Source organism: Radiomyces spectabilis (assembly GCF_025331425.1).
Source record: "Radiomyces spectabilis strain NRRL 2753 chromosome Unknown BYT42scaffold_6, whole genome shotgun sequence".
Taxonomy (NCBI): Eukaryota; Fungi; Mucoromycota; class Mucoromycetes; order Mucorales; family Radiomycetaceae; genus Radiomyces; species Radiomyces spectabilis.
Window position 1 is genome coordinate 652,582 of NW_026251931.1, and position 25,747 is coordinate 678,328.

A 25,747-nucleotide genomic window follows, 5' to 3' on the forward strand; every position below is an offset into this window, starting at 1 on the left:
CCACCGTTTGAAACCTGGAGCGGAAAATTCGTAAAATGGATCAGGAGCAATGCCCTGCAAGAAAGTTGGTGGGAAGCATAACAAGCAACCCCCTATCTCAAATTCAGTAAATCTGCAGTGGTCGGTATAGAATATTTTCGTTATTGGCGCAGCTTATACCCTATGCATCTTAAAGAAAATCAGATGGCGACGCTAGGATATGCTCGAAAACCTCAAGACGGTCGCACCTCTGGTAATCGCGTGTCCCTGCTTCAAAAAATGGTCGACCGTCTGTTCAAAGATGGCCTGGTCGAGATGACCTTTTTCTCCCCGGCCGCCAATGCTTCAACGAGGCTCCTGGAGCACGAAAGCGGCCGTCGCAACAAGCATATCGTTGGGTACCGCTTCGAAATATCGACACGGCGACAAACCTTGGTTGATAAGTCCCAAGCATCCAAATTACGGGGCCTAGGTCGTTGGGAAGAATTTGAACAGGAGTGAAAGGGAAGGAAAAACGAAATGCGGATAAGCGAAGCCTTGGACCACTCTTGCTCCCCTTACCACCTGCTTCCGGCGCACCCAGATTTCAAAAGGCAGTTGACGTTAGTCCATGAAGAAATACAAGCGCGGCTATATGTATGACTTGTTTCCATTGCGAGACATGTTGGAAATCACGGTTATGCAACGCGGAAGTCGTCAGGCACGTTTGAATGGTAGCAACAACAGTAGCCGTCATTGGTTATTCCATTTTTATTACTTTTGCAGCTCTTTTTCTGGCATCCACGTTTTCTATCTTCAATATGACTGCTATTTGTAAATAAAATAAAAGAAGCTATTAAGCTCTTGTCTCCTTTTTTTTTGGCGGTGACCGCACTTTCAATCTATAAACGTATCATATGCTTTTTTTTTTATCTTGTATCGTTGTCCTTGATGTCGTTGCGGCCATTATATTGGCTCTTTGTTTCGACAGTTTTCCCAGTAGTGGTAAGCATATGAAACGAAACCGTTCAAGTGATTTTCTCCACATTGTTGCAGGCTCTGTAATCTCTGGACAAAATGTCTTTCTGCAAAAACCTATGACGCTTAATCTTAATCTTTGCCACTATCGTACCCATAATATTTTCAATCGGGTTAAACTCTAGAGTATGGAAGAAGATACGTACATTTATATTCCTCGATACTCAATATACTTCTTCATGTTTACATGGGTGTGAATAGGTGCATGATCCATATCAATATAATGGCCTTTCATATGTGGGTTTTACATATATTTCATCGAGTATCGTTTTTAAGAAGCTAGTGTAGCGACCTGTTACAGTCCCTGAACCCATATATCAATCAATCAATCTCTTCTTGGCAGGCCTTGGATCTTTAAGACTGACTGTAATCTACCAGCAGCAGAGATTTCTAGTATAGACGTTGTGTTTGCTCTTGTGGTAGATCGAGTAATGGTAGCACGAGTACCTTTTGTGAACCATGTTCTAGACTGTTGCATTTGATATTAAATGCAGAATCGTCGAGGAACACGCTATGATATATGAAAGAACACTTTTATTCTTGAGTTTGATTGATAATTACCAGTGAGCAGTCCTCGGTTATAAGGTGTATTGGGAAGGATCCACATGCTGCGATGTGACAGCGTTGACACGAAATAAGACACTGGGGCCGACGTGAAAGGCACAGGCGCAGACACCGTTGCGGCAACAGAAGCGGGCGAAGAAAAAGGGGCCGACGTGAAAGACAGAGGCGCAGATACAGCCGCGGAAACAGAAGCGTGCGAAGAAAATGGGGCCGATACCAAGGGAGACACTGGAGCCGACACGGGCGCGCAAACAGACACGGGTGCAGAGGTGGCCAAAGCCACAGAGAGAGAAACCGACACAGGCACGCCAAAACCAACGGCCAAGTTGACACAACTACGTCCTGGACCTCGTCCTTGGGTTCCATCAATGCGGCTTTCGATCCTAGTTGTGGCGTTTCCTTTGAGCTTCGTCACCACAATGCCAATCGTATTGAAGAACTTGGAGCCGCTTCGAGGATAAGGTCGGCAGTCCAATCATCGGTTCTACTCAAAATATTGGTCATTAGAGGGAACATCAAAACGGAACATCGTAAGTACCATTGCGTCAAATCCGTACCGACGAATCTTCATAAAATTAATCATTTGAGTAAAGTGAAAGTTGAGCTTTTTGTAAGGTTGAAACGAGGCATGATAGCAGGTTGCAGTAAATATAAGAAAAAAAACAGTAGGGAGTCAAGGAAAACAGGCCTTAGCTGGATTACGCGTTAATAAATAAATAAAAAAAACAGGGATTGCGTCATCACATGATTTCAAAGGACTCCATTCAGCTTTTGACGCCTGCCATCGCCCACTGCAAGCTAATCAAGCACTTGCACCGTGCCATGGAGCATGCATCGGGAATCATGGTTCACATTTCAAGATCTGTCTGTACTACGACACTACGGTACTATTCCGATTAGAAACTCAGTGTACGGTGCCTCTTTCTCAGGCACACTAATATTTGCTTGTGAAGACTATTTAACATCGGCTGGTATATTTTATTGGAATTCCTTTGATACCGTACAGATAGCAACACAAAAGAAATCTACTACAGTGGCAGCCTATGGAATATTCACTGACCAAATCATAGGTGATTCAACCGTTTTCTTGAGTTGCCATGGTCCGGAATCACTCTCATTTCACCATAGTCTATTGTTAATCATAATGAGTTACATGAGATATGCCGTATGCTTTGACGATAAACGTGTAGCGAAAAAGATGTCTATAGAAAAAAAGCAAGGAAAACAGCGACGTTGTACAAAAGAAAAATGCATGATCCCATGACGGGAATCACGGCGCTTGGGCCCCACGGAATGAAACGCCGACATCCTTGAACTCATTACTGTGTAGATGCACATTCTGCCCTACTGGAAAGCCCAAAAGAGCATCAAGAACAATGGTCATAACCATATCTTCCTCTGTGGAATATACCAACAGGGTCATCCTCGTGCCGTTATGCTGAATCTTAAGAAAATAAAAGATTACACTAGTTACTCTTTTGGTTCGCTTTTTAGTGACCATGTCGATCAAAGACGAGACAAGGATGTCAATTATCACTGATAAAGACATTGCATAAGTCAAGCGGTAGTTGCTATAGCGAAGGTATTCCCGGGAATATTCGCCATCCTAATAGCTAGTTGCGATACCTTGCATTGTCTGCATTGTGCTGAAGTAGAGGATTATGAACAGAAGGATGCGTTATACCATCTCGAGTTCTACATATTGGTGGGTACGTAGCTTTGATGAAGGCCCTCCATTTTATGCAGCCACAAATCATGGAAGATACACTCACGTTCGAGGGGAACGCTAGATAACTGTGAATTAATCTGATGCATGAGATGGAGAGACTTTTTGTTTTATTCAGGTAGCTGGACTGTTCAGCAGAGAGCAAGCCATTCCATGAAACATAAGCGAGCAGTCAGATTGGTGGAACCAAAAAAGCCGAACGTCTCTCATTGGCAGTTGGATCAAACGCCATCATCCAAGCCATCAAAGGCACAACCGGATGCCCTACACCGAGGCTCCGGAGAGGGTCATCTGGCCATTCTGGTTATAATACATCTCGTTCAACATGATGCTGGACATTGATTTTAACTCAGGCCGTCAATTATCAAGCGAAAGTGGCTTTAAGTACCTGTTGTCTGAACACGCCAATGGATGTGATAAACCGCAAGTGAATAACCACTTGAATAAATAAATGAATAAAAAAATCAATGAGTGAAACAGGTTAATTAGAATCCGGCTGACGCGAGCGAAAGGGTCCCTGGCTTTGGGTGGCCATGACTGACTAATTTGACTCAAATCATGTCACGAAAATGACTCTCTGAATATATCGGGAAAACATATCTTGAGGAATCTAAGGTCCGCGATAGTGTGCAGGTCCATTTAAGGCTCAGCACCAACCATGGCGCATGAAAGGATGAAACATGTTGAACATTCAGAAAAGACAGTCCCGCCCTTTTTAAATAAAGCTGGGTTCGCGACCTTTTTTCCAAATAAAAATTTTTTCTGACAGAGTGGAACCTCTTTTAGTAATATGATGCCCATTACAGGAAATCGCTTCTCCTCATTGTGCCGCCGCATGGTTGGCCAGCAAAAACGAACAATGTATATTGTCAATGGGCTCAAGAACAATGGTGTCGCCAATCCACATGCCAAGGTTTATGATCTTCGCAGCGACACAGAAACCGCGCCTACAGAAGAGATGTTTGAAGTCATGAAGCAAGCTTCCAGAGCTGATGATGTCTTCCAGGTAAGCTTTGGGTACAAACAAACCGTATCAAAATGCATATTTAACCATTGGACTGCTTGTCATGCATAGGAGGACTCCTCGTGTCGAGAATTGGAAGAGTACGTGGCCGACCTTTGTGGCCATGAAGCCGGTTTGTTCTGTGCCAGTGGTACCATGACCAACCAGTTGGGTTTGTTGACCCATTTGCGTTGCCCTCCACACTCTGTTGTCTGTGATTCTCGTGCGCATGTGTTCTTGCTGGAAGCCGGTGGTATCTCGTTCCATGCCCGTGCCTCGGTCAGCCCGGTCATTGCTTCCAATGGGGTCCACGTCACCAAGGAGGAAATTGAAGCCAATGTGATCGCCAAAGATCTGTACTCGGCTCCCACCAAGGTCGTCTCGCTCGAAAACACGCTCAGTGGTATGATCTTCCCTCTCTCGGAAATCCGCAGGATATCCGATATGGCTCGTCATCGCGGTCTCGCCATGCACTTGGATGGCGCTCGTCTCTGGAACGCTTCTGAAGAAACCGGGATCCCGCTCAAAGAGTACGGTAAAAACTTTGATTCCATGTCTCTCTGTCTTTCCAAGGGAGTGGGCGCCCCCATCGGTTCCATTTTAGTCGGTAACGCTGACTTTATCGACCGCGCGCGGCATCACCGAAAGCTGTTTGGTGGTGGATGGCGTCAAGCCGGTCCTTTGGCGGCAGTGGCCAAATACTGCATTGAAAATGTCGTGCCTACGATGAAATCCACGCATCAACTGGCCCGACGCCTCGCGGACGGTCTGGTGGCTCAAGGCATCGATTTGCAAATTCCCGTACATACCAACATGATCATGATCGATACATCCCGCGCCGGTATTGACATCCAAAATGATCTTTTGCCGCCCCTGTTGGAACATAATATCCGTATCGGTGGCATGGGAACCAAAGCACGCATTGTCCTGCATCATCAAATTGACCAAGTGGCCGTCGACACTTTTCTGAACGTCGTGTCTCAAGTGATTGCCGCCAAGGCGGACCAACCTTTGGACATACCCGTTAGAAGAATGGTGTCCATGATGCCTTAAAAACTTTTTTCATCCATTTGTAATTTTTCCCTGCCCCTTCCCTTTCTTCTTCTTCTTTCATCATTATTCAACTCATGTTCTTTTTTTTTTCCTTCATGCAATTTTTCTTATGCCCCATCTCAATTGCAATACATCTTTCAATAACACTGTGTTTATTTTCTATCATTTAATGTCTATGTGCTGCTGTTAAAGTGACTTCGGCTTCGGTAGTTCCCAGCAAAGCATTCTTGATTCTATCTTGATACATGCGAAGGTCCTGGCCCATGACGGTGATTTTCAATTGAATGTCTTTCGCTTCTTGAAGCGTTTCTTCGTTGGTGACCTCGGTTAATTCAAAGCGACCAAAGGCATGATTTAAGATATAAAGCTTGTCCAGGTTATCCCGCACAAACCCTTTGATTCGATAGATATCTTCCTTGGGCATGGTTTTCAAAAAGCTGTCGAGAAGTTCGCGTGTGATGTTATTGTTGCCTGCATCGGTGGTCTGCACAATCTGAACAAGATCCACTTCATTCTCTTGATGATGCGGGTCAAATACCATTTCATTGAGCTGGTGTGTCTTTTCATTCGTCACTTTGAACAACTGTGTATCAAGACCAAAGATCAAATCGGGGGACACACCGTCCTTGTCGCATTTGACTTTGGGCGTATCCGTATTCAATTCATTGATGTGATCCATCACCGTATCCAACTGCCGCTCATCCACCTGTATACCCATTAGGTCAATTTGACTCCCATATCATCCGAGGCAAACAATTGAAGAAAAGCGTATTACCAATTCATGTTTGTTGAGCAGAATAACGTCTGTATACTGAGCTTGTAGCTTGGCCGTATAGCTTGTGTCTTCATAACCGGTGAAATTCACGCAATCGACGACGGTGATGATGGAATCCAACACAAATCCATCGGGCGCCATTTCACGAATTTGCCAAGCAATAGGGGCTGTTAGGCGGTTAATAAAATTGAATTAGTGGACCAGTTGCATTAGAACAGGCCAGGATCACATTCTACTTGCCAGGAAACGCCGATCCACTAAAAAGTTCTTTTTTCGTCAGAACCCAAAAGGTTTTATTCTTTTTCTTTACATCACGATCTTTACCTTGTTTCCACGATGATTCTGTCCGGGTTGTATTTTTCTATAATGTCACACGTTATTGCGTGCCTTTCACTCAACACGGATCCCCTTTTGCATGCCGACAGCTCACCTTTCAATTCCATTAATGCTAATTTCATCTGACCTACCAGAACGCAGCATAAACAGCCGTTGACCATTTCCTGCACACCGATATTGGATTCTTTGGCCAACTGACTATCGACTGTGAAAAAGCAAGTGGTTTCCTTCAGTGTCCATTCGGCTTCCAATGGAAAATCTACTCATGCACGTACCTGCAATGTCACCAAACTCATTCTTCAGCAGACACACTTTGTATTCCTCGGGAAGCCTTTTCAACAGTCCGAGAATCGTAGTTGTCTTTCCTGCATAATCATACAAGACCATTAGTACGTGAACTGGACTAAACTGCATGTGTCCCGTTTCTAATACCGCTTCCAAGAAAACCTGTAAACACAGTAATGGGGATAGGTTTGTCCTGACTCATGGTGGGATATATAACTCAATGACGGCCGGTTGAAGTGCAAAAAGTGTGAGTTAGCAGCCCAAAAAAAAAAAAAAAATTAACCTTTTTTCTTTTGTATGGGTTTTATAACCAAATAAGGAAAACTGTCTGAATTTTTTTTTTGTGGTTTTAGTTTTGCAAGAAAATGAGGCACATTTTTTTATTTGGGAGGGGGGGCGATTCTAATGATGACGCTGTTGCTTTTTATCCTGCAATGTCAGCCTATTGAGTGTTTGGATATCGCCTTCTCTCAATAGCTCTTGCTCACGACTTTCATCGGCGCCGTGGTGCAAGGCAGGGAATTCTTTTTTGATGGAAATCGGTAGACGGTCTTCCTCCTCGTCATCATTGTCAAAGAAACCGTTCAGATGCTGACGAATACGAGGGCTGGCGGGAGCCGATAAGGGTTTGGGGATCTTGACATGAACTTCCTGTTCGTCTTCTTCATCGTCGTCATCAAAGGAATCCGGATAAGATCGACGCAGGGCCAGTTGGCGTGCCTTGATATATTCCAGGCCCATTCGTTTCCAGTCTAAAAGATCCGACAATCGCTCGGTACGGTTACGTTGGTTGATACGCTGACGGCGCGTCTTTTGGCAAAATCTAAACATTTGCTCGGACAACTGTTGGATCGATTCTTCCACAGATTTCATCCGACGATCAACAATGTAGATGCCATAGTCTTCACAGTTTTCAATGTTTTCATCCATGAAGCAGCCGAATCCAGATAAGCTAGGAAAAGAAAAAGATAACTATAAGTATTTCGCCTCTCCGAGACAAAAAAATATTCTCAGTTACTTTGTTGTAATGGAAGGTACGCCCATGACGGTACATTCGGCGGGAGTGTAACCCCAAGGTTCGTAGTAAGAGGGAAAGACGCCAAGATGGCAACCACGGACAAAGTCTTCGTAATCGAGACCGAGAAGCGGGTTATTGGCATTGAGGAACTCGGGATGGAAAATGACCTTGACGCGATCATCTTGTCTATTGTATAACTGAAGGCGACGCAACTGGTCGATGACCGGGTCGGTGTTATCATCGACCATGTTATGCGTCACAATGGGAGGCAGGGTCTGTCGTTTCAGGGCAAACACACGACGCTTCAGCAACACCTTATCTTCATCCGAGATCCAATCTTCTGCATTCAGTTTTTCTCCCCTTTATAGAAATGTGGATAAGCCATTTTTAGCTTTCCCGCATTGACGATCGTCATCTGTGTGCAACGAACTTACCGAAGCGCTTTCTCGTAGATTCGATGACCAATGCGATCCTGGATTTCATTCACGGTTTCTCGCAACTGCTTGGTGACGGCTTGGCCTTTGAGGGCTTCCACATTGTAGCTGTGAGTCGGGGCTGGCATGATAATGAAAGCCACGACGGTGGTGTTGGACTGGGCCGCTTTTAGCCGATCGTTCAGTCCTATGAGAAAAAAATGGGTTAAACACAGCGTACAAACACAGGGTGGCCTTATAGTTGGTTACACAACGTACGTCCCAACGATTCCACAAACATGTCGACACCCTTGTTACGATACTCGTATCGACCGGCCGTAAAGAAATAGACCGTGTTTTCCAAATCGAAATTATAATGACCGTAAAAGTGACCGCGCACAAAGTCGTTAATCTTTTCCTTGTTGAGAGCATGCTTGTTTTGGAATTCATGGACGGCTTGGAACTTGACGACATTTAGACCGTTGGGTAAAACACCATCTGCCAAAAGAGAAAAAAAGGGAAAAAAAAGTCGGGGTGAGTACGTTTCTCGTTGGGCACGCTATCTATCTATCTATCTATCTATCCATCTTATCGCTCTGTAACCCCTCCTTTCCTACCTGGCTTTCTTTTCAACAAGTGTTCGCTTTCATAAGCTGTGATGTGGCTTACGGTGGTAAAGACGTCGGCGCAATGGGCGGCGGCACGTTCAATACAGTAACGATGATAGATACCTCTTTTACCCGCTTCCTGATCCACATCAAAGCCACGAAGGTTATTATAGAAATCGACTGATCCAGCACAAAGATAGCGACCCAGTAAAGTAGCGTGGGTGGTGAAAATCGTGGTCACATCAATTCGACGCTTCTTCACCAAAGGAATTGCCACTCCCGCCAGCCACTCGTGCACATGCACAATGATAGCAGGATCCGACGGTTGGTTATACTAAAAAGCATACGCGGGAAAAAAAAAAAAGGGGAGATAGGTAAAAAGGTTAATCGAACCGATCTCCCGCTGTACGATAAAGCGTTGCCAACGATTTTGGGTTTGACTTACTTTTGGGGCAAGTTCGCCCAAGAACCATGTAACAAGATAACCAAACAAAATAGCTTCATTTGTTTCGGTATCGCTGGGTGGGCTGGGGATCCCCGCACAGCGCCATAAATCACCTTTCCACTCATCAAGTTTATGATACATACACCCGGTATCGAACAGCAACACATACGGCGCGCCTTCAATGAGCCAACGACCAAAGAGGTACTTGACACCATGCTCGGCCATCGCGTTCAAAGTTTCCCGAATCTTCCCGTTGGGTGGCTCGAGAGCCTCCACTTCCATCGGAGCCGTTTTGTAAGACAAAGGGCCTATCAAGCAATAGCGCGCTCCAAATTCATGGACCGTTACAGGAACCTTGGTTTTCAACACCGTATAGATACCGCCCACTAATAAAAGAAGAAGAAAACAAAGAAAACAAAACGATCAGAAAGGAAGCGATCGATGCCGTTTGTTTTGTTTCTCTTATTAACTTGCCTTTATTGGCAACTTCCCAAGCGATTTCAAATAGCAAAGGATTATACACGTCTCGATGGCTCATGATTTGCTTTCGGCGGTGGGTCTGTCTCCCGAGAAAAAAAATGTACAACTAAAAGTTAAGAAGAAAAAGAGTAAGAAAGAAAGAAAGAAGGGGAAAGAAAAAAGAAGATGTCGAACAAAAATGTACACGAAAAAAAAAAAACAAAGCAACAGTTGCCATTTAAAAAAAATTGTAGGAACGTCATAGAAACACCAAAAGGGGGTTCATGAATGGCGGATCAATGACCCTCTTTTTTTTTGCTCTTATTGCCTCAACGTCATAGACCAAATAAAAATATCGACGATACACTGGAATTGATCCACCAACTTCTATCTTACTACTGTCCATTCCCCCGTTTCCTTGCTTATCAAGCGGTTATACTGTATAGAAATTTGTTATGATCATCTTCCTTTGTGATCCTATAGCTGATGTGTAACACGTAACGTAGTATAAAACTATCTCACACTTGTGGAGTTTGACGATGAAGAAAACAGAATAAAGTCAAAAAGACCATCAAGATAATAGAAAGAGAAGGAACAAAAAAGCAAATAGACGATCGATATTTATGGGAAGGGTTTTTTTTCGTTGACGGGGACATGGAAAAACATACACTGTCTAGTTTTTAGGCACGCAAGAATTTGCCAACAATATGAAGACCGAACACGGAAGCAATAAAGGTCAACGACAAGACCAAGACAACAACAGGATCCCTGTTCCAATAACATTAGACATTTCTATTTCTTTCCAAGCAACCTGCCCATGAGCGGGAGCTTTTTTTCTTTTTTCTTTCTCTCTTCCATCTCCACATGCATGCATCCACTCCAAAAGACTTACACACGAAGACCTGGTGAATCGTCAGAATAAATACGCATCATGCTAGAAGTGCTGCCGCCAGGTACACCACCACGAGGCTGGCTATTTGTATTGGATCGTCCAGTCACACGTCTCCTACAGAACCAAGAAAACGCGTTTGAGCAAACTCTTCACTTGACCGGCCTACTCATTCAAAATCGTGCAATAGCGTCACGGACGTTACCTCACAGTTCCTTTGGGTGTTGAGTTATCGGCCTATTTTTTGTTCAAGTAATGCATTGATGAGTCTTGGGAAATGGCATCACAGTTGAGAAAATAAGCACATTACCATGGTTATATGTATGCTGAGATGATGAGAATGGAAAACTCAAGCCTCGGCGGAAAGAAAAAACGAGTCATTGAAAAAAAGTAAATCCCCTCCAGTCGAGGTGGTTGAATGTGATTGGTCCACTTATTTTGCTGCGTTTTTCTTGTCCCCATGCTGAATTTTTTTTTTTTTTTTTATCATTGTGCGCATCCATTTTTGTCAGACAAAAAAGATCCTGCATTGAATGAAACTAAAAATGAACTGTTTTGTTTGGACTTGTTACCTATTTACACTATGATGTCTTTTTACGCAATCAAAAACATCAAGGAAAACGGGATTCTCTTGCTACACAAAAGGTCGGTCAAAACGATGTGAATACATTAGAGCGCAATAGCTAATGTCTCTTGAGTTATCACTTGCCATGTCTGCTCCCACCCCCCCAATTTTCAATTCATTCATATTATCAATGCCACTTCTCTGTGATGTGACATATTCCGCCACCTCATAAAAAGGAGGAAACATAAGTGAATGTTTCTTTAGTGGCATGACTAGACTTTCTTTTCACGTGTGGTCAATTAGCTACACAATCCAAGCAGGGAAGCAACAGCCTAAAGCATACTACTTTCTTTTTTTTTTCTGCTTCTTTTTTCTTTCGCACGGATCCATTCTGAAAGAAATTCTAGTCGTTTGCTTATCGCTTGGCCGAGAAACGGGTTTTTGTGTGACACTGTATCACGCTGTTATGGGATACAATGGTGTGCTTCACGGCAATGAGATATGCATACCACATTACAAACAACGTCTATCTGCATCGGTTCTGTATTAGGAAAGGATACGAGTTCTCTAGCAATGATTTCCCACCGATCTAGCAAAAAATTACGCCTGATCATCTTATACAATGTATTAAACATACAATACTGCCGCCAGCAACATCCGATATGAGAGATTGCAAGCGAGCGCTACAATTCTACCGACCGAAAAAGCCAGATTACTGAATAATTCGTTGGAACCATCATTTTGTTGCAAAGGAATGATTGACAGTTGCAGGTATGGACACATTTCATAATATAAAAGGTCAATGGTCGAGAAAAAAATTATGATGCCCTTTGTCTATGACTTTATTAAATGCGTAAATCCCCTAAACATCCTCACTCATTGCCGTCGTTTCGGTATCGGGTTTCGAATTCTGGGTTTTTGTAGTGTCATTGATGATCAGATCAGCGCTTTCTCCAACCAAGATGCGTTCTTCAATGTCGCTTTCAGGAACGGAAAATTGCCGCTGGCTTGTTGGTTCTTGCCCTGTGAGAACCAATGTCTTGTTACCGCCACGGGTGGAGAACGGAGGAACCGTATGTTTGTAGAAACACCCAGGTCGAGTGCACGCGCCATCGTATTTACACTATGTACAGTTTTTGGTTAGTCGATTCTGCTCGTTCCCTAACAGTCTCACCTATTTTACTTGTTGCAACTTACAGGAATATCCACCTCTGGTACAGGGTCATTAGGATGTGTGAAATGACATCCCGGTCGAACACAAGCGGTTCCGTTGATACAAGGGACAGGAATCCGATGAATCGGTCGTGGAGCGGGGGGCGCAGTGACATTTGTCGAATGGAGAAATGGACAAGTAGGCTTGGTACAGTAAGGATCATATCTACACATTGTTTGTTTCTGGATGGGGGCCGTCGGCTTGACAGGATCACCGGCGGGATGGATAAACATGCACTCGTTGGCTGCTTTGGAACAATTGGGATAATCACTAAAATGAAATGCTCGTTATTAGACAATGGATGTAAAAAAAAAAAAAAAAAAAAAACGTGAGGCAGGACCGCCGACTCTTACGGGCATAGTGTTTTGGGATGGAAATAGGGACATTGCTCCCCATTGGCGCAAGAAGGCCAGAACTTGCATCGCTCTTGTGGGTGGGGACTGTTCACTGCAGGTTGTGTGGTACCAAGGCGATCAAACACATTGGTTGACATGGAAACTAAATAGACACGGTTAGATCACCTCATGTAGCATCAATTGGATCCTATTTTTCTACCTTCAGGGTCCTCTTGTTGTCGATCATGGCGTCGACTGTTTCCTAAACGTGAAAAGACGTCTCTTCGCTCATCTCTGTTGTCGTCTTCGCGGTAGGACGGTCGGTGTTGCCTTCGCTCCGGCGATCGTGAACGGGATCGATCAACGGCACGTCGCTGACTCGTGCTGGTGAACCGCGAAGGTGCCATCTCTTTATTAACATCTCCAATAGCTTGGGCAAAAATGCGATTCCGGTTTTCCGTTTTACTGTGCGTCACTGTCGTCTGAGGATTCTCCATTTCACCAATGCGAGCGAAAATCCAGTCCGTCAGATTAAGATCTAATGACATGATGTTAGATTCACCCACTGATTTAACCACCATCAAAAAGCTGAAAGAGAGATCAACACAATACCATAGTCAGAGCCAACCACTATAACCGAAAAAAAAAAACCAGATCAACCGTCAGTAACAGCAGAGCAAAACTTCATGCTATAGGAGATCCTACATTCTTTCAATTCACCGTTGATTTCGTCGGGAGTTTTGCCAAGCTGGACCAGATTGATGATGAATTCGCTGAGTGTTCTGTCTGCAAAGAATCACAGTGAGTTGCATTCAACAAAAGACAGGGAAGACTATGCGGTATTTTCTAATTTCGTACCTTCTTCTTCATTGTAATCATAAGCGACGCATTTCTGGTGCACTTCTTCCTACATACAAGGTAGAATGTGAGCGATCGGTTTATAGAGAGCATAAAATGACTACATACAACTAAATTATTCCAATCTTGCGGTAACATGGTGGTAATTGACTGAGAGATCTATCGCCTTCCACCAAGTTTCCCTTTTTTTTTTAAGCGTGAAAAAAAAATTCACGCAAACGGGATTTTTACACTCCGATCATTACAACTGGTTCAACCAAAAGCACACCGAAAGTGTATCACCCCCTCAAAAAAAAAGAAGCGAAAAAGCAATGATATGTTTCGATGGACAGTCTCCATAATAAAAGGTCTCCAGGACAATTCCAAATTCATAGACGAGTTATTCGATAACTCATAAATGTATAATATAAAAAGTATTATTTTGATACGATGTTTGACCGCCGCCTTTTTCACGATGACCACTCAAGTTCTACAATAGAACTTAAGACTGTATTGTATGCTTATCGACATCAAACTTCCTTCAAGTCATCAATGAGGAAGCCTCCTTGTTCATTGGTCAGATATGAGCGATTTGTCGAGTATGCTATTGTCACAAGCATGGACTCTGCAAACTTAATAATCAGCAAACACACCTCTTCTCTATTATGCAAGGTCTGAAATGGCCGCCATTATTTTTATATGCGTGGATCAATCTGTTGCACAATTTTAACAGTGACTGCTTAAATTTTTGATCATTGCCCTTTCAGAGGGCTTCCAAAAGGTGCAAGACCGGAATGGTTTTCGCCTGAAAATCCAACGCCCCAATGTCAGACAAGCCGAAATTCACGCTGCCTAGTCTGAGTCAGATTGAGCAAGCACAACAGCAAACCAAACCAACCATATTTTGGAAAAGCAAAGATACATCCACTGCCAATGATTCCGGCAATGGATCTTCCACCATCCAACCGCCGCCGCCGCAGCAGCAGGTCACCGTTACCAATATCGCCCCTGCAATATCACAGATACCTTCGTCACCAGCACGGCCAGCGTCATCATCGGTTCATACGCCTAACTCGACCATATCTCCTGCACCCGCTCAGCCAGCAACGGCGGCCTCGGACGCGGTGATTGTATCAGCGCCTGCCGTGCGAAGAGGCGTAGGCAATGCAATCTTGGTGAATCCCACTCAGCACAAAAATCCCATCCTTCGATACGTTCACAATGTTCCTTGGGAACCGGATGATACCATCAAGCCAGATTATGTCGTCGGTCTAACCACGGGAGTTTTATATCTGAGGTAAAAAAAAAAAAAAAAAGTGACGCATCTCGAGCTTTTGGATTGTATTGGAGTGCTAACTGGAAGCACATGACAGTCTACGTTATCATCGACTTTACCCTAATTACATTTACGAACGCATGGCCAAATTAACTCGTCTCTATGTGCTCAAAGTGTTACTGGTGCTTGTGGATATTGAAAACTACCATGACACGCTACGTGAATTGAATCGTACTGCCATTTTGCAGGATTACACACTGATGCTGGCTTGGAGCCACGAGGAAGCAGCACGATACCTGGAAACGTACAAAGTATTTGAGAACAAACCACCGGATTTGATTCGTGAACGCATGGTCGACGATTACTATACCAAAATGACGGATTGTCTCACCAACGTAAAGAGCGTAAACAAGACGGACGTACTGACTCTGTTGTCCTCTTTCGGCTCGTTCAAAGGCATCGCCAACGCTTCCACCGAACAATTGGCCATGTGTCCAGGTTTCGGTGAACAAAAAGTCAAACGCTTGCAGCAAGCCTTTACGCAGCCCTTCACGATCCATCCCTCCAAACGCAAGCGTGTGCAAAAGTAATCCATATACTGTAGAGTGGTTTTCTACACACCTTTGCAAACCCCTTCCACCCCCTTCCTTGTAAATAGTATACTATCTTTGATCCATATTGAGCGCGACTCGCTTCCCGTTGATATTTTTATAATGATTTGAACATTTTCATCTACATTTTCTTTCGCAGCAGCTTCTTGTAGTATGACTCTCCGAGACAAAATGGGATCGTAACAGACAGTGATTCTTGCGAGATTTTTATGCGTAATAAAGATGCCCAATGAAGTAATTTTTGCTGACGCCTCATGTTTTATGCAATTTTGAAAGGCGGTGTCACCGATGGCCATGGTTTCATCCAGATGTGGGTATCCTCCTTGTAGACTTCGAATCGGTAGTCGTGTAATGTAGGTGGTGGTGATAGACTTCGGCTGGCTATGATTGATACAAATCCCCACCTTTGCTGTAACTGCTGTAATGCGTGAAGGATAGTATTGTCTGTGCATCCATCCACCAGGACCCATCGAATCGATGTATCGTCATGATTCCGGAACCAGGTCTCTAAGCCTGCCATTGTCACCAACAGTTGCTGGTGCGTCGGTTGCAGCAAATGGAATCTCGTATTATCAATGTCACCTTGGAATCGATCATCCAAATCCAGATACAGCACGCGACTATGGGTCTGTTGCAGCGCATGAGTAGCAATACGTTTCAAAGCCCATGATTTTCCGCTCCCGGATAATCCCACAATCACCACATTGTGGCCCATGTGAAAACCCTGCTCGTCTTCCGCTACGTTCTGTCGACGCTGATGCGCCACGATACACGTCTCCATATGACTCCACGGCAAAGAGACACGCACGCACGATTGAGCTCGCGTCAATGCCTACCATGACCAGTTAACGATTGATGCCGAATCGAGAAATATATGTCAGGCCTACTTCACGTGCTGATTCATGTTTGATGTTTTGGATGAATTGGAATATAAATGGCATTCTCTTCTCTCAATGACATTGACATCGAGTAAGCACAGCACAGAAAAAGAAAGGAAAAAAAAATTAACAGATCCCATTTGTTGGCGGAATGTGAATGAACGTGTACCTAGAAAAATAAAATAAAAATGATGCCCGGATAAGGAAAAAAGAGTATCGCATCCCCATGCCAACTGTGACACTCTAGGAAAAAAAGACAGCTCTATTCACAACATAATACTCTCCATTGTATCACGAGGACATTTACAAAAAGATATCTTTCTTACATTGATGAAGCCGCCCTCGCATGCAACATTTTCAGGAGCTGTCTCTTTACGCATTCAAACATGATACATCCAGTAACATGACCTATTTTCATTTGTCTGCTATGATCGACTGGCTCTGCGCCATGGCATAATTCACAAAACTTTGGCTTTTGTCATTCGCGCACTGTTTCTTCTCTGCTTCATAGCCTTATCCGACGTTAGGTCGAACCCATCATGGATTGCCAGTAAAAAGCAGTTTCCCCAGTGTGCCTCTCTCACAGGGTAAATTTAAGATTGTATGCGATTCGTCATAGCCCAGTTTAGTTGGAGGGAATTTGCGCCTGTGCCAGTTTGCATGACGTGGCATGTTCCTAAACTGTGTTGTAGCAGCATCCTTGCGAACAGTGAGGTTCACAACTTCACAAAAAAGAAACATGTATTGGCATACAAAAAATGGATGCGGGGTTTTGGCTGTGAAAGTGAGCAATGCGAGAGTCATTTCATCGAATTTTTGTTGTATTTGGGCTTGGCCAGGGCTGCGGCGCATCGACTCGTTTCGTTGAATGCGTCTTACTTGATTTGGTAGAATCCGCTTGACTTTTATGGATTCCCTTCCATATAGAGATTGGGTATTTCCGATGACGATTTGCAAGTTAGTGAACCGATGACCATAAAACCTTGCAGGTCTTACGCAGGCCTTTGCAAGTAGGGATTATTATGATCCCACCCATAACTCCTTCAATACTCCACGTATTACTTTTTGATTTTTCCGTAGCGGATCCTCCGCATTAAGGCGGGGTTCTCTGAGCTTTTTGGTGAGTGGATCGGATGTGGTAGAGACCCAAGTCCAGGGGCTCGAAATGGGGAACCATACAAACGTTAACCTGACGTTTGAAAATAAACAAATAACAAACGAGATCATACGATGAGCCAAAGAGCATGTTCTTGGATGGTATCCAATCATTTGTATGGATTTTCTTTGCCTAATCTACTTCATTTTGTACAACCGTGTCATGTCATCGTTTTCCAAGTCACGCGGGGAGCGGGGTTGCGCACTAAAAATCACACAAGTTCCGTAGTCGCTTCACACGCATACATCTTGGCTTTTATCTTTCACCTATTTTTCCGTTTTCCTTTTTCTTTTCCATCTCTTCTTTTCTTTTTTTTTGTTGCTCTATTCTTTATACAATCCAATATGAAACTTTCCATCATCACCGGTGCTTTGATGCTTGCTGGTTACGCCGTGGCGGTTCCCATGGTGCTTCCATCAAGTTTCTCTGAAGGCAACATTGCCCCTTTATACGTTTCAGACGAAGCAGAATCGTTGGCCGACTCTTACATTGTGGTTCTCAAAGATCATGTAAACGATTCTACCATGGCCCAACACACTATGTGGATCAACAACATGAGTGTACGAACCAATTCCTTTGTTGAATGGCTCAATGGCAACCAAGACAACCACGGCGTTCGCCACGTATACAACACCCCCACCTTAAAAGGTTACTCTGGCAAATTTGATAAGGAGGTGTTGCAACAAATTCGAAGCTCGGACGAGGTAAACAACAACAACAACATGATAACATAATCAAAATGTTATCATTTTTTATCTATGCAATCACTGACGCCATTCTTGGTTTTCCTTTTTCGGATGTCCGTTTTATTTTTTTTCTTCTTTTCATTTTCCAATCCCTATGCTATTTTTAGGTGGCCTATGTTGAAAAAGATTCCATGGTTTATGCTAGCGAACTCCAGCGTGGGGCTCCGTGGGGTTTGGCTCGTATCTCGCATCGCAAAGCTTTAGACTTGCGCACTTTTAGCAAGTACCAGTACGAAAAGGAAGGCGGCGAAGGTGTCAAGGTATTCGTCATTGACACCGGTATCAATGTACGCCACGTCGATTTTGAAGGTCGTGCCGCTTGGGGAAAGACGATCCCTTCCGGTGATGCCGATGAAGATGGTAACGGTCACGGATCTCATTGTGCTGGTACCATTGCCGGTAAGCGATTCGGTGTGGCCAAGAAGGCCGAACCGGTCGCTGTCAAAGTATTGCGTTCCAACGGTTCCGGTTCCATGAGTGACGTTGTCAAGGGCGTCGACTGGGCCACCTCGGAGCATCTCAGCATGCAAAAGCAAGCCAAGGAATCCAACAAACGTTACAAGGGTGCCGTGGCCAACATGAGTTTGGGTGGTGGAAAATCGCCCACTCTCGATAACATTGTCAATGGCGCTGTCAAGGCAGGCATGGTCTTCGCTGTGGCGGCTGGCAATGATAACCGCGACGCATGCAACTATTCACCTGCCCGAGCCGAACTGGCCATCACGGTGGGCGCAAGCACCATTGGCGACGAACGTGCTTACTTCTCCAACTATGGTTCGTGCGTTGATGTGTTTGCCCCTGGTCTCAACATCAAGTCTATTTGGAACACCAATGATCATGCTACCAATACCATTTCCGGTACCTCCATGGCGTCCCCACACACCGCCGGTTTGGCCGCTTATCTTCTCAGCTTTGAAGAAGGCAATCCTACCCCCAAACAAATCAAGGACAAGATCATCTCCATGGGCACCCGTGATCGTCTCGCCAACATTGGCAAGGACTCTCCCAATATCCTCATCTACAATGGCATTGAAGAAGATTAGTAAAATATGGCTCATTATGTCCCAGTTGTTATCACTGCCTTTTTTTATATTTTTCCTCCCGTTAACCCCTCCCTCTTGTGCATGTATTCCGTCGTTTTTTTACTCTATCTTTTTTCCTGTATTTCAGTCCTCTTTTTTTTCCTTCGTCATGTGATGGTATTTATCCTTTTCTTTTTTTATACTTGAATCGTGTGGATTGGAAGATAAAGCATACTCTGATGGCGTCAAATGTGTCACTTCATTCATTCTTATAACGGCTTGATTTTTCACTCTTGTGGAGTTTACCAGGATTGTGGAGGGCGGAAACAGCCAATAGGAATTTCCATCGTAAAAGTTCTGCCGATGGATACAAAATGAATTTATCCAGATCTGCTGAGTTGTGATTTCATTTTACCGAAAACCGCATAACCATGGACACATATTTAAAGAGACGAAGTTGTAGATGATGCCTTCCATTTTTTTTCACTTGCTATCCATTGCTCCTGTTTGCTTGTCCATGATCACCTCAAAAGAAAACGATTATTCCAATATTTCAAATTATTTACGGAGAAAGAAGCTCCAATATGAGCTGCTGACAGCTGTCTATGTGATGGAACCCTGGGAGCAGCTGGTCTTCAGTAAGTGCAGCATTGATATATTTAGTTATCTGTTTTTTTATGGTTCCACTGACGCTTTGGTGTATTTATTCATACAGATACTATCATGGCCATCGTTGTTTTTCTTACCGTCAAGGCTGCTTTGCAATTGATGCCTGCAGTGGTTAACCAAACCGCAGCTGCTTTCTTTTGACAGGCTTCATGCCTTGGATATTCTCGTTGTTCCTTTTATTTATTATTGCCTCTTATCCATGACAGATCATTCGATGGTAATATGTAACCTGACATTAATGACAGCCCTAGTATTTGGCTTGCCATTGGAGGCATGTACGATCTTTATTCTTTTGTAAAATATTATTGTACTTTATCTCTTTTGCATATTGTGCCACATTATCAAGAAGATAGAGTGAAAATGATTCTCCGGCGTAACTTGTGATATCATTTGGCATGTGCCAAAGAAAAAACGATTGCTGTATTGGGACGTAAATGGCTGTCATTGCCCATGTCGCTATCCTTGGTCGCATTTCTGCCCCCCCCCCCATTACATTGTATTGACAAATAAAGGTATATCCATCTGTTTCGCAACTGCAGTGTCAGGCACCATTTGTTTCTCCTGGCGGGATTACCGATCGAATATTACTCTCGGCTGTCAAGATTGGAAATTTCTGTTATCTCCAGGTCGCCTACTTGAGCTTTCTGAAATTGTAAACAAACATTGTGTTGGCATCGAAGGATGATTTATTTTAGACACATGTTCCCTCCCAATGACAGTGTATTTTCAATTGAATGGTTTGTGGTTATCATCTCGGTACGATGTGACGCCGTCCCGGCTCATCTCAATTTCAATTTTTCCAATTACTTTCTTGTAGCGGTGCAAGACTCCAAATCAACGAAAATTCCTCGAATTTTCTAACGAGGTATCAGAATTCCAAAATGTAATTTCTACGCATGAATTTTTATTTCCGCTCCAACAATTCAGTTGTCCAACACAACTTACCAACATCGTAAAAAATAGCTTAAAAAAGATATAAGGATGTATACAACGTTATCAACATGAGCTTGATTAGTAGAACAGGCAAAATCCCCAGATCTTAATTATATCCCAACTGACGGTACGTTGATCTACGACAGAACCAAATGGTTCCGTTTGCTTTATCATTCTAGAATCAGTCATTGTATAATATGTACAGTCTGTAGCATCATCAAACGTTAGCTGATACTGTATCCACCTTCCAAAAAATCAAATAAATCTAGATCCGGAGCTGTATCGAAAAAATATTGACAAGGTATTTACCATCTCAAACTGTTAAACAACAGAATACAACAGATGGCGGTATTGCTTTAACAAAGAAATTGCAAAAGGTGAGGAGTAGTGGCTCAGATAAACGCAAAGGCGAGCGAATCGACCTGATTTCACAATGAAGTAGACAACGGTAACGACGAGCCTAATACTCTCGCTTATATACAACAAACAACGCCAATAATAGTAGACACATATCATAATACTAATGATATACTCTTCGTAAATCCATTTGTATTGAATTGGATAAAAAGAATTGGTCATGCAGCTTGATAGGAATGATGGGCCACATGTGAGATCTGACCAAGGAAGCCGGATATTGAAAATTGCCGGAACGGCGGAGTACGAAATTGTCTTTTTTGCGGGCGTGGTGCCCTATTGAGAGTGGCACCAAGGCAACCTTTGTATCGGCCTCTTTTTTCTCTTTGATACTGTAAAATGGCACCCCAGAGCAAGGCTGGTAAGTGCAACGGATAGCTTACATGAGAGAGGCACCGGATGGATGTGTTAGAGAAGCGATGGATGGATTGGTTTGGAAAAAGAATCGATAAATGGATTCCATCGTCATCACGAAGCTTTGCAGATTGAGAGGGAAAACGAGAAATTGGGACAAGTATTGACATGGCCAACATTTTCTTATAGCTCCCAAAGACAAGGCTCTCGCTGCCAAGAAGGCCGCCCTCAAGGGTGTTAACGGCAAGAGCGTCCGTAAGATTCGCACTTCGACCCACTTCCACCGCCCCAAGACCTTGAAGTTGGCACGCAAGCCCAAGTACACCCGCAAGTCCATTCCCCATGTTCCTCGCATGGACCAGTACCGTATCATTCGTCAGCCTTTGAACACTGAAACTGCCATGAAGAAGATCGAAGAACAAAACACTTTGACCTTCGTCGTCGATGTCAAGGCTAACAAGTCTCAGATCAAGGATGCCGTCAAGCGTCTTTATGATGTTGAGGCTGCCAAGGTCAACACCCTCATCCGTCCCGACGGTTACAAGAAGGCCTACGTCCGCTTGACCGCCGATGTCGATGCTCTCGATGTTGCTAACAAGGTAAGAATTCAAGAGCAACGGTATTTTTGCTTGGAAAGACTCGAGTTTCGTCTAACGTGAATTCGTCATTGTTCATTGTAGATCGGTTTCATCTAAACGGATTAGGGTTGAACTTCGGACTCCAATAAAGAGATGACTTTTTTGTAACAATTCATTGAGCGAAATACTATGGGTTCGTTGGCATGGAACAGAGGAAAATATGCACGATTTAAATTATGGGCAGTGATAGACACGAAAATGCATCTTTTTTGTGATAAGTGATAAAACAGGGAAGCCACAAATTTGTGAGATAATGAAATGAAGCAACAATGTTTTTTATTGAACAATGGAATCGTCAACAATGGAATCTGACCGTTTAACGAGTCTTGAAGTCTATGTAGATAATCAGTGATTAGTATTGAGTAGCTTATTCTGGGTGCGGGCATAATTGGGAGCCCAAAATGCAACTTACAATCCAAGAGAACGTTCATGGCTTCGGATTCCTCACCAAAGTCAGTAACGGCGACGCAGGAGCAGCCGACGACCTTGCGGGCGTTACCGTCGCGATCGATCTTGCAGAGACCGGCCCATTCACCGAGCTTCTTGGCATCGGAAACCTTGATGAGGTTGATGTTGTGTTCGGCGCAGAGAGCTTCAATCAACTTGACGTATTCGCCTTCAGTGCAGGATTCGCAAAGAACGGCCAAGTGAGCCTGACGTCTGTCCAAAGCCTTGACGGCTTCCTTCAAACCACGAGCAAGACCATCGTGAACCAAAGCACGACGCAAAACTTCTTGAAGGGCATCCTCAACGGACATTTGGCCCTTGGTGGCTTCAGCAACCACTTCCACTTCCTGGGTGTCGATGACTTCTTCGTGGTCAGACATGCTAAGTTGGTTGAACAAAACAGCGTTAATCCATCTGATTCCATCCCATCGCAGAGTCGTAGTGTATCATCTCTCCATTCAGCCACTACGTCTATGCGTTCGTTTCATGCTTTCTATCGGGTTCATCAACGTACATTTCAATGGATGTATGAAATAAAAGAGGAGGATTCACATACTGGGCCCATGCCACCGTCGTCTATCCGACCGGAGACGTCCGACATTTGCCACCATGGCCGCACTATTCGTGTCACGTGACGTTTCGAGACAACCAATCAATCAGCGGTAAAAATACGATAATCTCTCATTCAATCCCCACGATCTTCCCTCACCCAAAATATGCCACCAAACTGATAAAATATAAGTTAATGTTTGGTGAAAAGTCATACAATATTGTGTGAATGACCACCATGTTATCGATATAAATATGATATCAAAAATAAAGTGTCATGTTGCATGCTATGGTTGAGCAATGATAACAACATATGATATTTCTTGGTGCAACAACAACCGTTCTTTGCGGGATATTTTGTAGATGTATTCTGTTTTCTACAAAACATTACCCAAATTACTATAGTAAGCTCTTGTTGTATTATGTTTGATAGTATCATGTTGGACAGTGAAGGACAGAGTAAATCAGTGTCACTAAAATTGACATAATTGGTCCTTTTAAAAACGAATTGTGCCATGCCAACAACAGTACGGTTTCAGTGATTTTACGTGATAGTGAACGGATCATCGTAGTTGAATCTTATTCATATGAAAAAAAAAGCGACGACAACTGAATTTGGTCGGCTGTGCTACTTTTTGTATTGTCATATGAAAAAGTAGAAAACTGTCAAAAATTGCTCGGCGCCAAGTTTTTTTCTACAATACAAACTATTCATAGACGTTGTTATTGTTGCTTGCTTGCTTTTTTCTTAATGGCACGATTGTACCAATAGGAAAGTGCAGGTCGATGATATCATTCGACTAATTCCAAAAAGGAGCCTTGTCCCGCCAATACGCTGCGTTGGAAAGTTGCAAACAAACAAATATGTAAACGGTGCCAAAAAGGTCGCACGTGTCACTCACGGTGTATCTTTATTTTTAAGAAGCTTGGCCGCCTTTTTTCTTCATTTTTAGGATCATTGGATCACGGGAATTATAAAAAGGCACAACTGTATCTCCTGTCTTCAAACTTTATCGCTCTGTTTTCCGAACAGTCCAACTTGACTTTTTTTCCCTTTCTTTGTCCAATGACTCGCTGGTTCAACGACGTTTTTCAATTCCACAATCCCTGGCGTCACAGCAAAAGACGGAGTGCCAAGTATCATGAAAAGCCATACGTTGGCAAATACAAGATCCTCTATGACCTTGGCTACGGATCCTCGGGCATTGTCTATATGGCCATGGACCCAAAGACGCATCATCGCTATGTAACGTATTTTGTTCTCGCCCTTTTTTTTTTGGCTGTACTGCCCGTAACCATGACTAATTCGAATATTTGGCTGGACTTAGGCTATCAAAGAATTGAGTAAATCTCGAATCCATCTACAAAGCCGATCGTTGGATTTATTCTATCCCCATCGAAAACTTGAAGCCACCGAACAGCCCTCCTTCCACCAGGAACGTTCGGCGCCATGTAAACGTCGTCAAGTTTTCAAAGACAGCAGCTGTAATGAGGCCGCATTGATGCAACAACTCCATCACCCCAATATCGTTCGTCTGGTCGAATGCATCAATGAACCTCAAATAGACAAATTTTATCTAGGTAAATTACACGGTGCTTTGTGACGAAAAATTCCAAGCTAATATCAATTCCGTGGATGTAGTCATGGAAATGGTCTCCGGTGCCACGGTAATGGATATCCAGCCTTTCACGGTTATCAAAACGTATGATGACTCCAATTGCCGAATGATATTTCGCCAGCTCGTTGCTGCCGTAGAATACTGTAAGCGAATTAGCCTCGTTCTGCTATACACATACTAAAGAATGTGACATTCTAAATGGATTTTTTTTAGTGCACAGTCAAAACATTCTGCATGGAGGTACAACTCCCTTTGTAGATTAGAGTCATCATGTGAATACTGATCGGGTCAACCATATTAGATATCAAGCCGCAGAATATTCTTTTGACTAAGGAGCATCAAGTAAAGCTCATTGATTTTGGCAGTGCCATTTCACTTGATACAATGTCATCCTCCTTCTTCAAAGGCAACTATACCGGAACACCGGCGTTCATGGCCCCCGAACTTTTACGTAAAGGTAGATTCGGTGTCTAATCTTGCAAATATGATACAAAAAAAGGTGGCAGCTTGATTTGATAGATTGACTTTTCCAATTCTAAATAGGAAAGCATGATCCCGATACGTCCATTGATATTTGGTCCTTGGGTATCACTCTTTTCTGCCTGCATGAAGGATACTTACCCTTTGAAAGTCCCAACATACTTCAGTTATACGAGAAGATTCGGAGCTCGCGGTAAGTTTGCTTTGGTTTTAATTCAAGCAAGCGTGCGCCTACTCACGCTGTTGTTCATTGTTTCCAGCGCGCCTCGTCTGACCAAGGAAAGTCCTGAATTGCAAGATTTATTGGATGGTCTGTTGTGCAATGATCCTGAAAAGCGTCTGACAATGCCCGAAATCAAAAACCATCCATGGTATCTTCGTGACACCTGAACTCCATCAGTTATCAATGTAATTTTTTCTTCCTCCATGTGCCAG

The 25,747-nt window shown here is 43.6% G+C and overlaps 14 protein-coding genes across 14 annotated transcripts; 8 read left to right on the forward strand and 6 right to left on the reverse strand.

The window, feature by feature from the left end:
- Positions 1–162: 162 nt before the first annotated feature.
- BYT42DRAFT_613602 (uncharacterized protein) lies at positions 163–480 on the forward strand (the record flags this gene model as incomplete). Its single annotated transcript, XM_051571758.1, has 1 exon — positions 163–480. The coding sequence occupies one exon, from the start codon at positions 163–165 to the stop codon at positions 478–480; it is 318 nt and encodes a 105-aa protein (XP_051423626.1).
- A 109-nt stretch (positions 481–589) lies between these two features.
- BYT42DRAFT_613603 (uncharacterized protein) lies at positions 590–2,021 on the forward strand (the record flags this gene model as incomplete). Its single annotated transcript, XM_051571759.1, has 2 exons — positions 590–692; positions 1,636–2,021. The coding sequence occupies 2 exons, from the start codon at positions 590–592 to the stop codon at positions 2,019–2,021; spliced, it is 489 nt and encodes a 162-aa protein (XP_051423627.1).
- Positions 2,022–4,145: 2,124 nt separating this feature from the next.
- On the forward strand, positions 4,146–5,342 carry BYT42DRAFT_495375 (pyridoxal phosphate-dependent transferase; the record flags this gene model as incomplete). The annotated part of the gene is made up of 2 exons (XM_051564359.1): positions 4,146–4,292; positions 4,362–5,342. The coding sequence occupies 2 exons, from the start codon at positions 4,146–4,148 to the stop codon at positions 5,340–5,342; spliced, it is 1,128 nt and encodes a 375-aa protein (XP_051423628.1).
- A 122-nt stretch (positions 5,343–5,464) lies between these two features.
- Positions 5,465–6,992, reverse strand: BYT42DRAFT_531940 (CobW/HypB/UreG, nucleotide-binding domain-containing protein). The gene is made up of 7 exons (XM_051565424.1): positions 6,886–6,992; positions 6,729–6,818; positions 6,548–6,658; positions 6,442–6,478; positions 6,358–6,374; positions 6,118–6,284; positions 5,465–6,048 (listed from the first exon to the last, which is right to left on the reverse strand). Exons 1-7 carry the CDS (start codon positions 6,938–6,940, stop codon positions 5,509–5,511), a joined length of 1,017 nt encoding a protein of 338 aa, XP_051423629.1. The 5' UTR covers positions 6,941–6,992; the 3' UTR covers positions 5,465–5,508.
- Positions 6,993–7,071: 79 nt separating this feature from the next.
- BYT42DRAFT_568310 (glycogen synthase) lies at positions 7,072–9,867 on the reverse strand. The gene is made up of 7 exons (XM_051568158.1): positions 9,697–9,867; positions 9,223–9,608; positions 8,787–9,111; positions 8,449–8,667; positions 8,191–8,377; positions 7,757–8,116; positions 7,072–7,690 (listed from the first exon to the last, which is right to left on the reverse strand). Exons 1-7 carry the CDS (start codon positions 9,758–9,760, stop codon positions 7,141–7,143), a joined length of 2,091 nt encoding a protein of 696 aa, XP_051423630.1. The 5' UTR covers positions 9,761–9,867; the 3' UTR covers positions 7,072–7,140.
- A 141-nt stretch (positions 9,868–10,008) lies between these two features.
- Positions 10,009–10,997, reverse strand: BYT42DRAFT_568312 (Sec61beta family-domain-containing protein). The gene is made up of 4 exons (XM_051568159.1): positions 10,881–10,997; positions 10,776–10,807; positions 10,574–10,687; positions 10,009–10,449 (listed from the first exon to the last, which is right to left on the reverse strand). Exons 1-4 carry the CDS (start codon positions 10,881–10,883, stop codon positions 10,362–10,364), a joined length of 237 nt encoding a protein of 78 aa, XP_051423631.1. The 5' UTR covers positions 10,884–10,997; the 3' UTR covers positions 10,009–10,361.
- A 943-nt stretch (positions 10,998–11,940) lies between these two features.
- Positions 11,941–13,692, reverse strand: BYT42DRAFT_568316 (uncharacterized protein). The gene is made up of 8 exons (XM_051568160.1): positions 13,650–13,692; positions 13,542–13,590; positions 13,389–13,469; positions 13,296–13,313; positions 12,904–13,221; positions 12,702–12,846; positions 12,333–12,618; positions 11,941–12,258 (listed from the first exon to the last, which is right to left on the reverse strand). Exons 1-8 carry the CDS (start codon positions 13,677–13,679, stop codon positions 11,998–12,000), a joined length of 1,188 nt encoding a protein of 395 aa, XP_051423632.1. The 5' UTR covers positions 13,680–13,692; the 3' UTR covers positions 11,941–11,997.
- Positions 13,693–14,221: 529 nt separating this feature from the next.
- BYT42DRAFT_321430 (restriction endonuclease type II-like protein) lies at positions 14,222–15,526 on the forward strand. Its single transcript, XM_051563013.1, has 2 exons — positions 14,222–14,817; positions 14,894–15,526. The coding sequence occupies exons 1-2, from the start codon at positions 14,345–14,347 to the stop codon at positions 15,384–15,386; spliced, it is 966 nt and encodes a 321-aa protein (XP_051423633.1). The 5' UTR covers positions 14,222–14,344; the 3' UTR covers positions 15,387–15,526.
- Positions 15,527–15,666: 140 nt separating this feature from the next.
- On the reverse strand, positions 15,667–16,348 carry BYT42DRAFT_613609 (uncharacterized protein; the record flags this gene model as incomplete). The annotated part of the gene is made up of 2 exons (XM_051571760.1): positions 15,667–16,239; positions 16,295–16,348. 2 exons carry the CDS (start codon positions 16,346–16,348, stop codon positions 15,667–15,669), a joined length of 627 nt encoding a protein of 208 aa, XP_051423634.1.
- Positions 16,349–17,785: 1,437 nt separating this feature from the next.
- On the forward strand, positions 17,786–19,230 carry BYT42DRAFT_495599 (serine protease; the record flags this gene model as incomplete). The annotated part of the gene is made up of 2 exons (XM_051564370.1): positions 17,786–18,145; positions 18,295–19,230. The coding sequence occupies 2 exons, from the start codon at positions 17,786–17,788 to the stop codon at positions 19,228–19,230; spliced, it is 1,296 nt and encodes a 431-aa protein (XP_051423635.1).
- Positions 19,231–19,385: 155 nt separating this feature from the next.
- BYT42DRAFT_321489 (uncharacterized protein) lies at positions 19,386–20,072 on the forward strand. The gene is made up of 3 exons (XM_051563014.1): position 19,386; positions 19,519–19,847; positions 19,925–20,072. Exons 2-3 carry the CDS (start codon positions 19,673–19,675, stop codon positions 20,017–20,019), a joined length of 270 nt encoding a protein of 89 aa, XP_051423636.1. The 5' UTR covers position 19,386; positions 19,519–19,672; the 3' UTR covers positions 20,020–20,072.
- A 1,492-nt stretch (positions 20,073–21,564) lies between these two features.
- On the forward strand, positions 21,565–22,274 carry BYT42DRAFT_593477 (ribosomal protein L23/L15e core domain-containing protein; the record flags this gene model as incomplete). The annotated part of the gene is made up of 3 exons (XM_051570702.1): positions 21,565–21,586; positions 21,769–22,178; positions 22,260–22,274. The coding sequence occupies 3 exons, from the start codon at positions 21,565–21,567 to the stop codon at positions 22,272–22,274; spliced, it is 447 nt and encodes a 148-aa protein (XP_051423637.1).
- Positions 22,275–22,533: 259 nt separating this feature from the next.
- BYT42DRAFT_545668 (50S ribosomal protein L30e-like protein) lies at positions 22,534–23,044 on the reverse strand (the record flags this gene model as incomplete). The annotated part of the gene is made up of 2 exons (XM_051565827.1): positions 22,534–22,550; positions 22,630–23,044. 2 exons carry the CDS (start codon positions 23,042–23,044, stop codon positions 22,534–22,536), a joined length of 432 nt encoding a protein of 143 aa, XP_051423638.1.
- Positions 23,045–24,279: 1,235 nt separating this feature from the next.
- Positions 24,280–25,702, forward strand: BYT42DRAFT_545669 (kinase-like domain-containing protein; the record flags this gene model as incomplete). The annotated part of the gene is made up of 7 exons (XM_051565828.1): positions 24,280–24,459; positions 24,542–24,794; positions 24,856–24,975; positions 25,046–25,072; positions 25,134–25,289; positions 25,376–25,505; positions 25,573–25,702. 7 exons carry the CDS (start codon positions 24,280–24,282, stop codon positions 25,700–25,702), a joined length of 996 nt encoding a protein of 331 aa, XP_051423639.1.
- Between the last annotated feature and the right edge of the window lie 45 nt (positions 25,703–25,747).

Excerpts from the sequence above, each read along its gene's own strand:
- BYT42DRAFT_531940 (XM_051565424.1), bottom strand. The coding sequence starts at position 6,940 with ATGAGTCAGGACAAACCTATCCCCATTACTGTGTTTACAGGTTTTCTT. Across the intron at positions 6,819-6,885 it reads TACAGGTTTTCTTGGAAGCG|GAAAGACAACTACGATTCTC; the intron begins GTATTAGAAACG and ends ATGATTATGCAG. Across the intron at positions 6,479-6,547 it reads AGCATTAATGGAATTGAAAG|AAAAATACAACCCGGACAGA; the intron begins GTGAGCTGTCGG and ends GTGACATTATAG.
- BYT42DRAFT_568310 (XM_051568158.1), bottom strand. The coding sequence starts at position 9,760 with ATGAGCCATCGAGACGTGTATAATCCTTTGCTATTTGAAATCGCTTGG. Across the intron at positions 9,112-9,222 it reads TGGGCGAACTTGCCCCAAAA|TATAACCAACCGTCGGATCC; the intron begins GTAAGTCAAACC and ends TATGCTTTTTAG. Across the intron at positions 8,117-8,190 it reads ATCTACGAGAAAGCGCTTCG|GGGAGAAAAACTGAATGCAG; the intron begins GTAAGTTCGTTG and ends ATTTCTATAAAG.
- BYT42DRAFT_568312 (XM_051568159.1), bottom strand. Across the intron at positions 10,688-10,775 it reads ACACCCAAAGGAACTGTGAG|GAGACGTGTGACTGGACGAT; the intron begins GTAACGTCCGTG and ends TTGGTTCTGTAG. Across the intron at positions 10,450-10,573 it reads GATTCACCAGGTCTTCGTGT|GGATCCTGTTGTTGTCTTGG; the intron begins GTAAGTCTTTTG and ends TTATTGGAACAG.
- BYT42DRAFT_568316 (XM_051568160.1), bottom strand. The coding sequence starts at position 13,679 with ATGTTACCGCAAGATTGGAATAATTTAGTT. Across the intron at positions 13,591-13,649 it reads AAGATTGGAATAATTTAGTT|GAAGAAGTGCACCAGAAATG; the intron begins GTATGTAGTCAT and ends CCTTGTATGTAG. Across the intron at positions 12,259-12,332 it reads TACCAGAGGTGGATATTCCT|TGTAAATACGATGGCGCGTG; the intron begins GTAAGTTGCAAC and ends AACTGTACATAG.
- BYT42DRAFT_321430 (XM_051563013.1), top strand. The coding sequence starts at position 14,345 with ATGTCAGACAAGCCGAAATTCACGCTGCCTAGTCTGAGTCAGATTGAG. Across the intron at positions 14,818-14,893 it reads ACGGGAGTTTTATATCTGAG|TCTACGTTATCATCGACTTT; the intron begins GTAAAAAAAAAA and ends AGCACATGACAG.
- BYT42DRAFT_321489 (XM_051563014.1), top strand. The coding sequence starts at position 19,673 with ATGATGCCTTCCATTTTTTTTCACTTGCTATCCATTGCTCCTGTTTGC. Across the intron at positions 19,848-19,924 it reads CTGGGAGCAGCTGGTCTTCA|ATACTATCATGGCCATCGTT; the intron begins GTAAGTGCAGCA and ends TTATTCATACAG.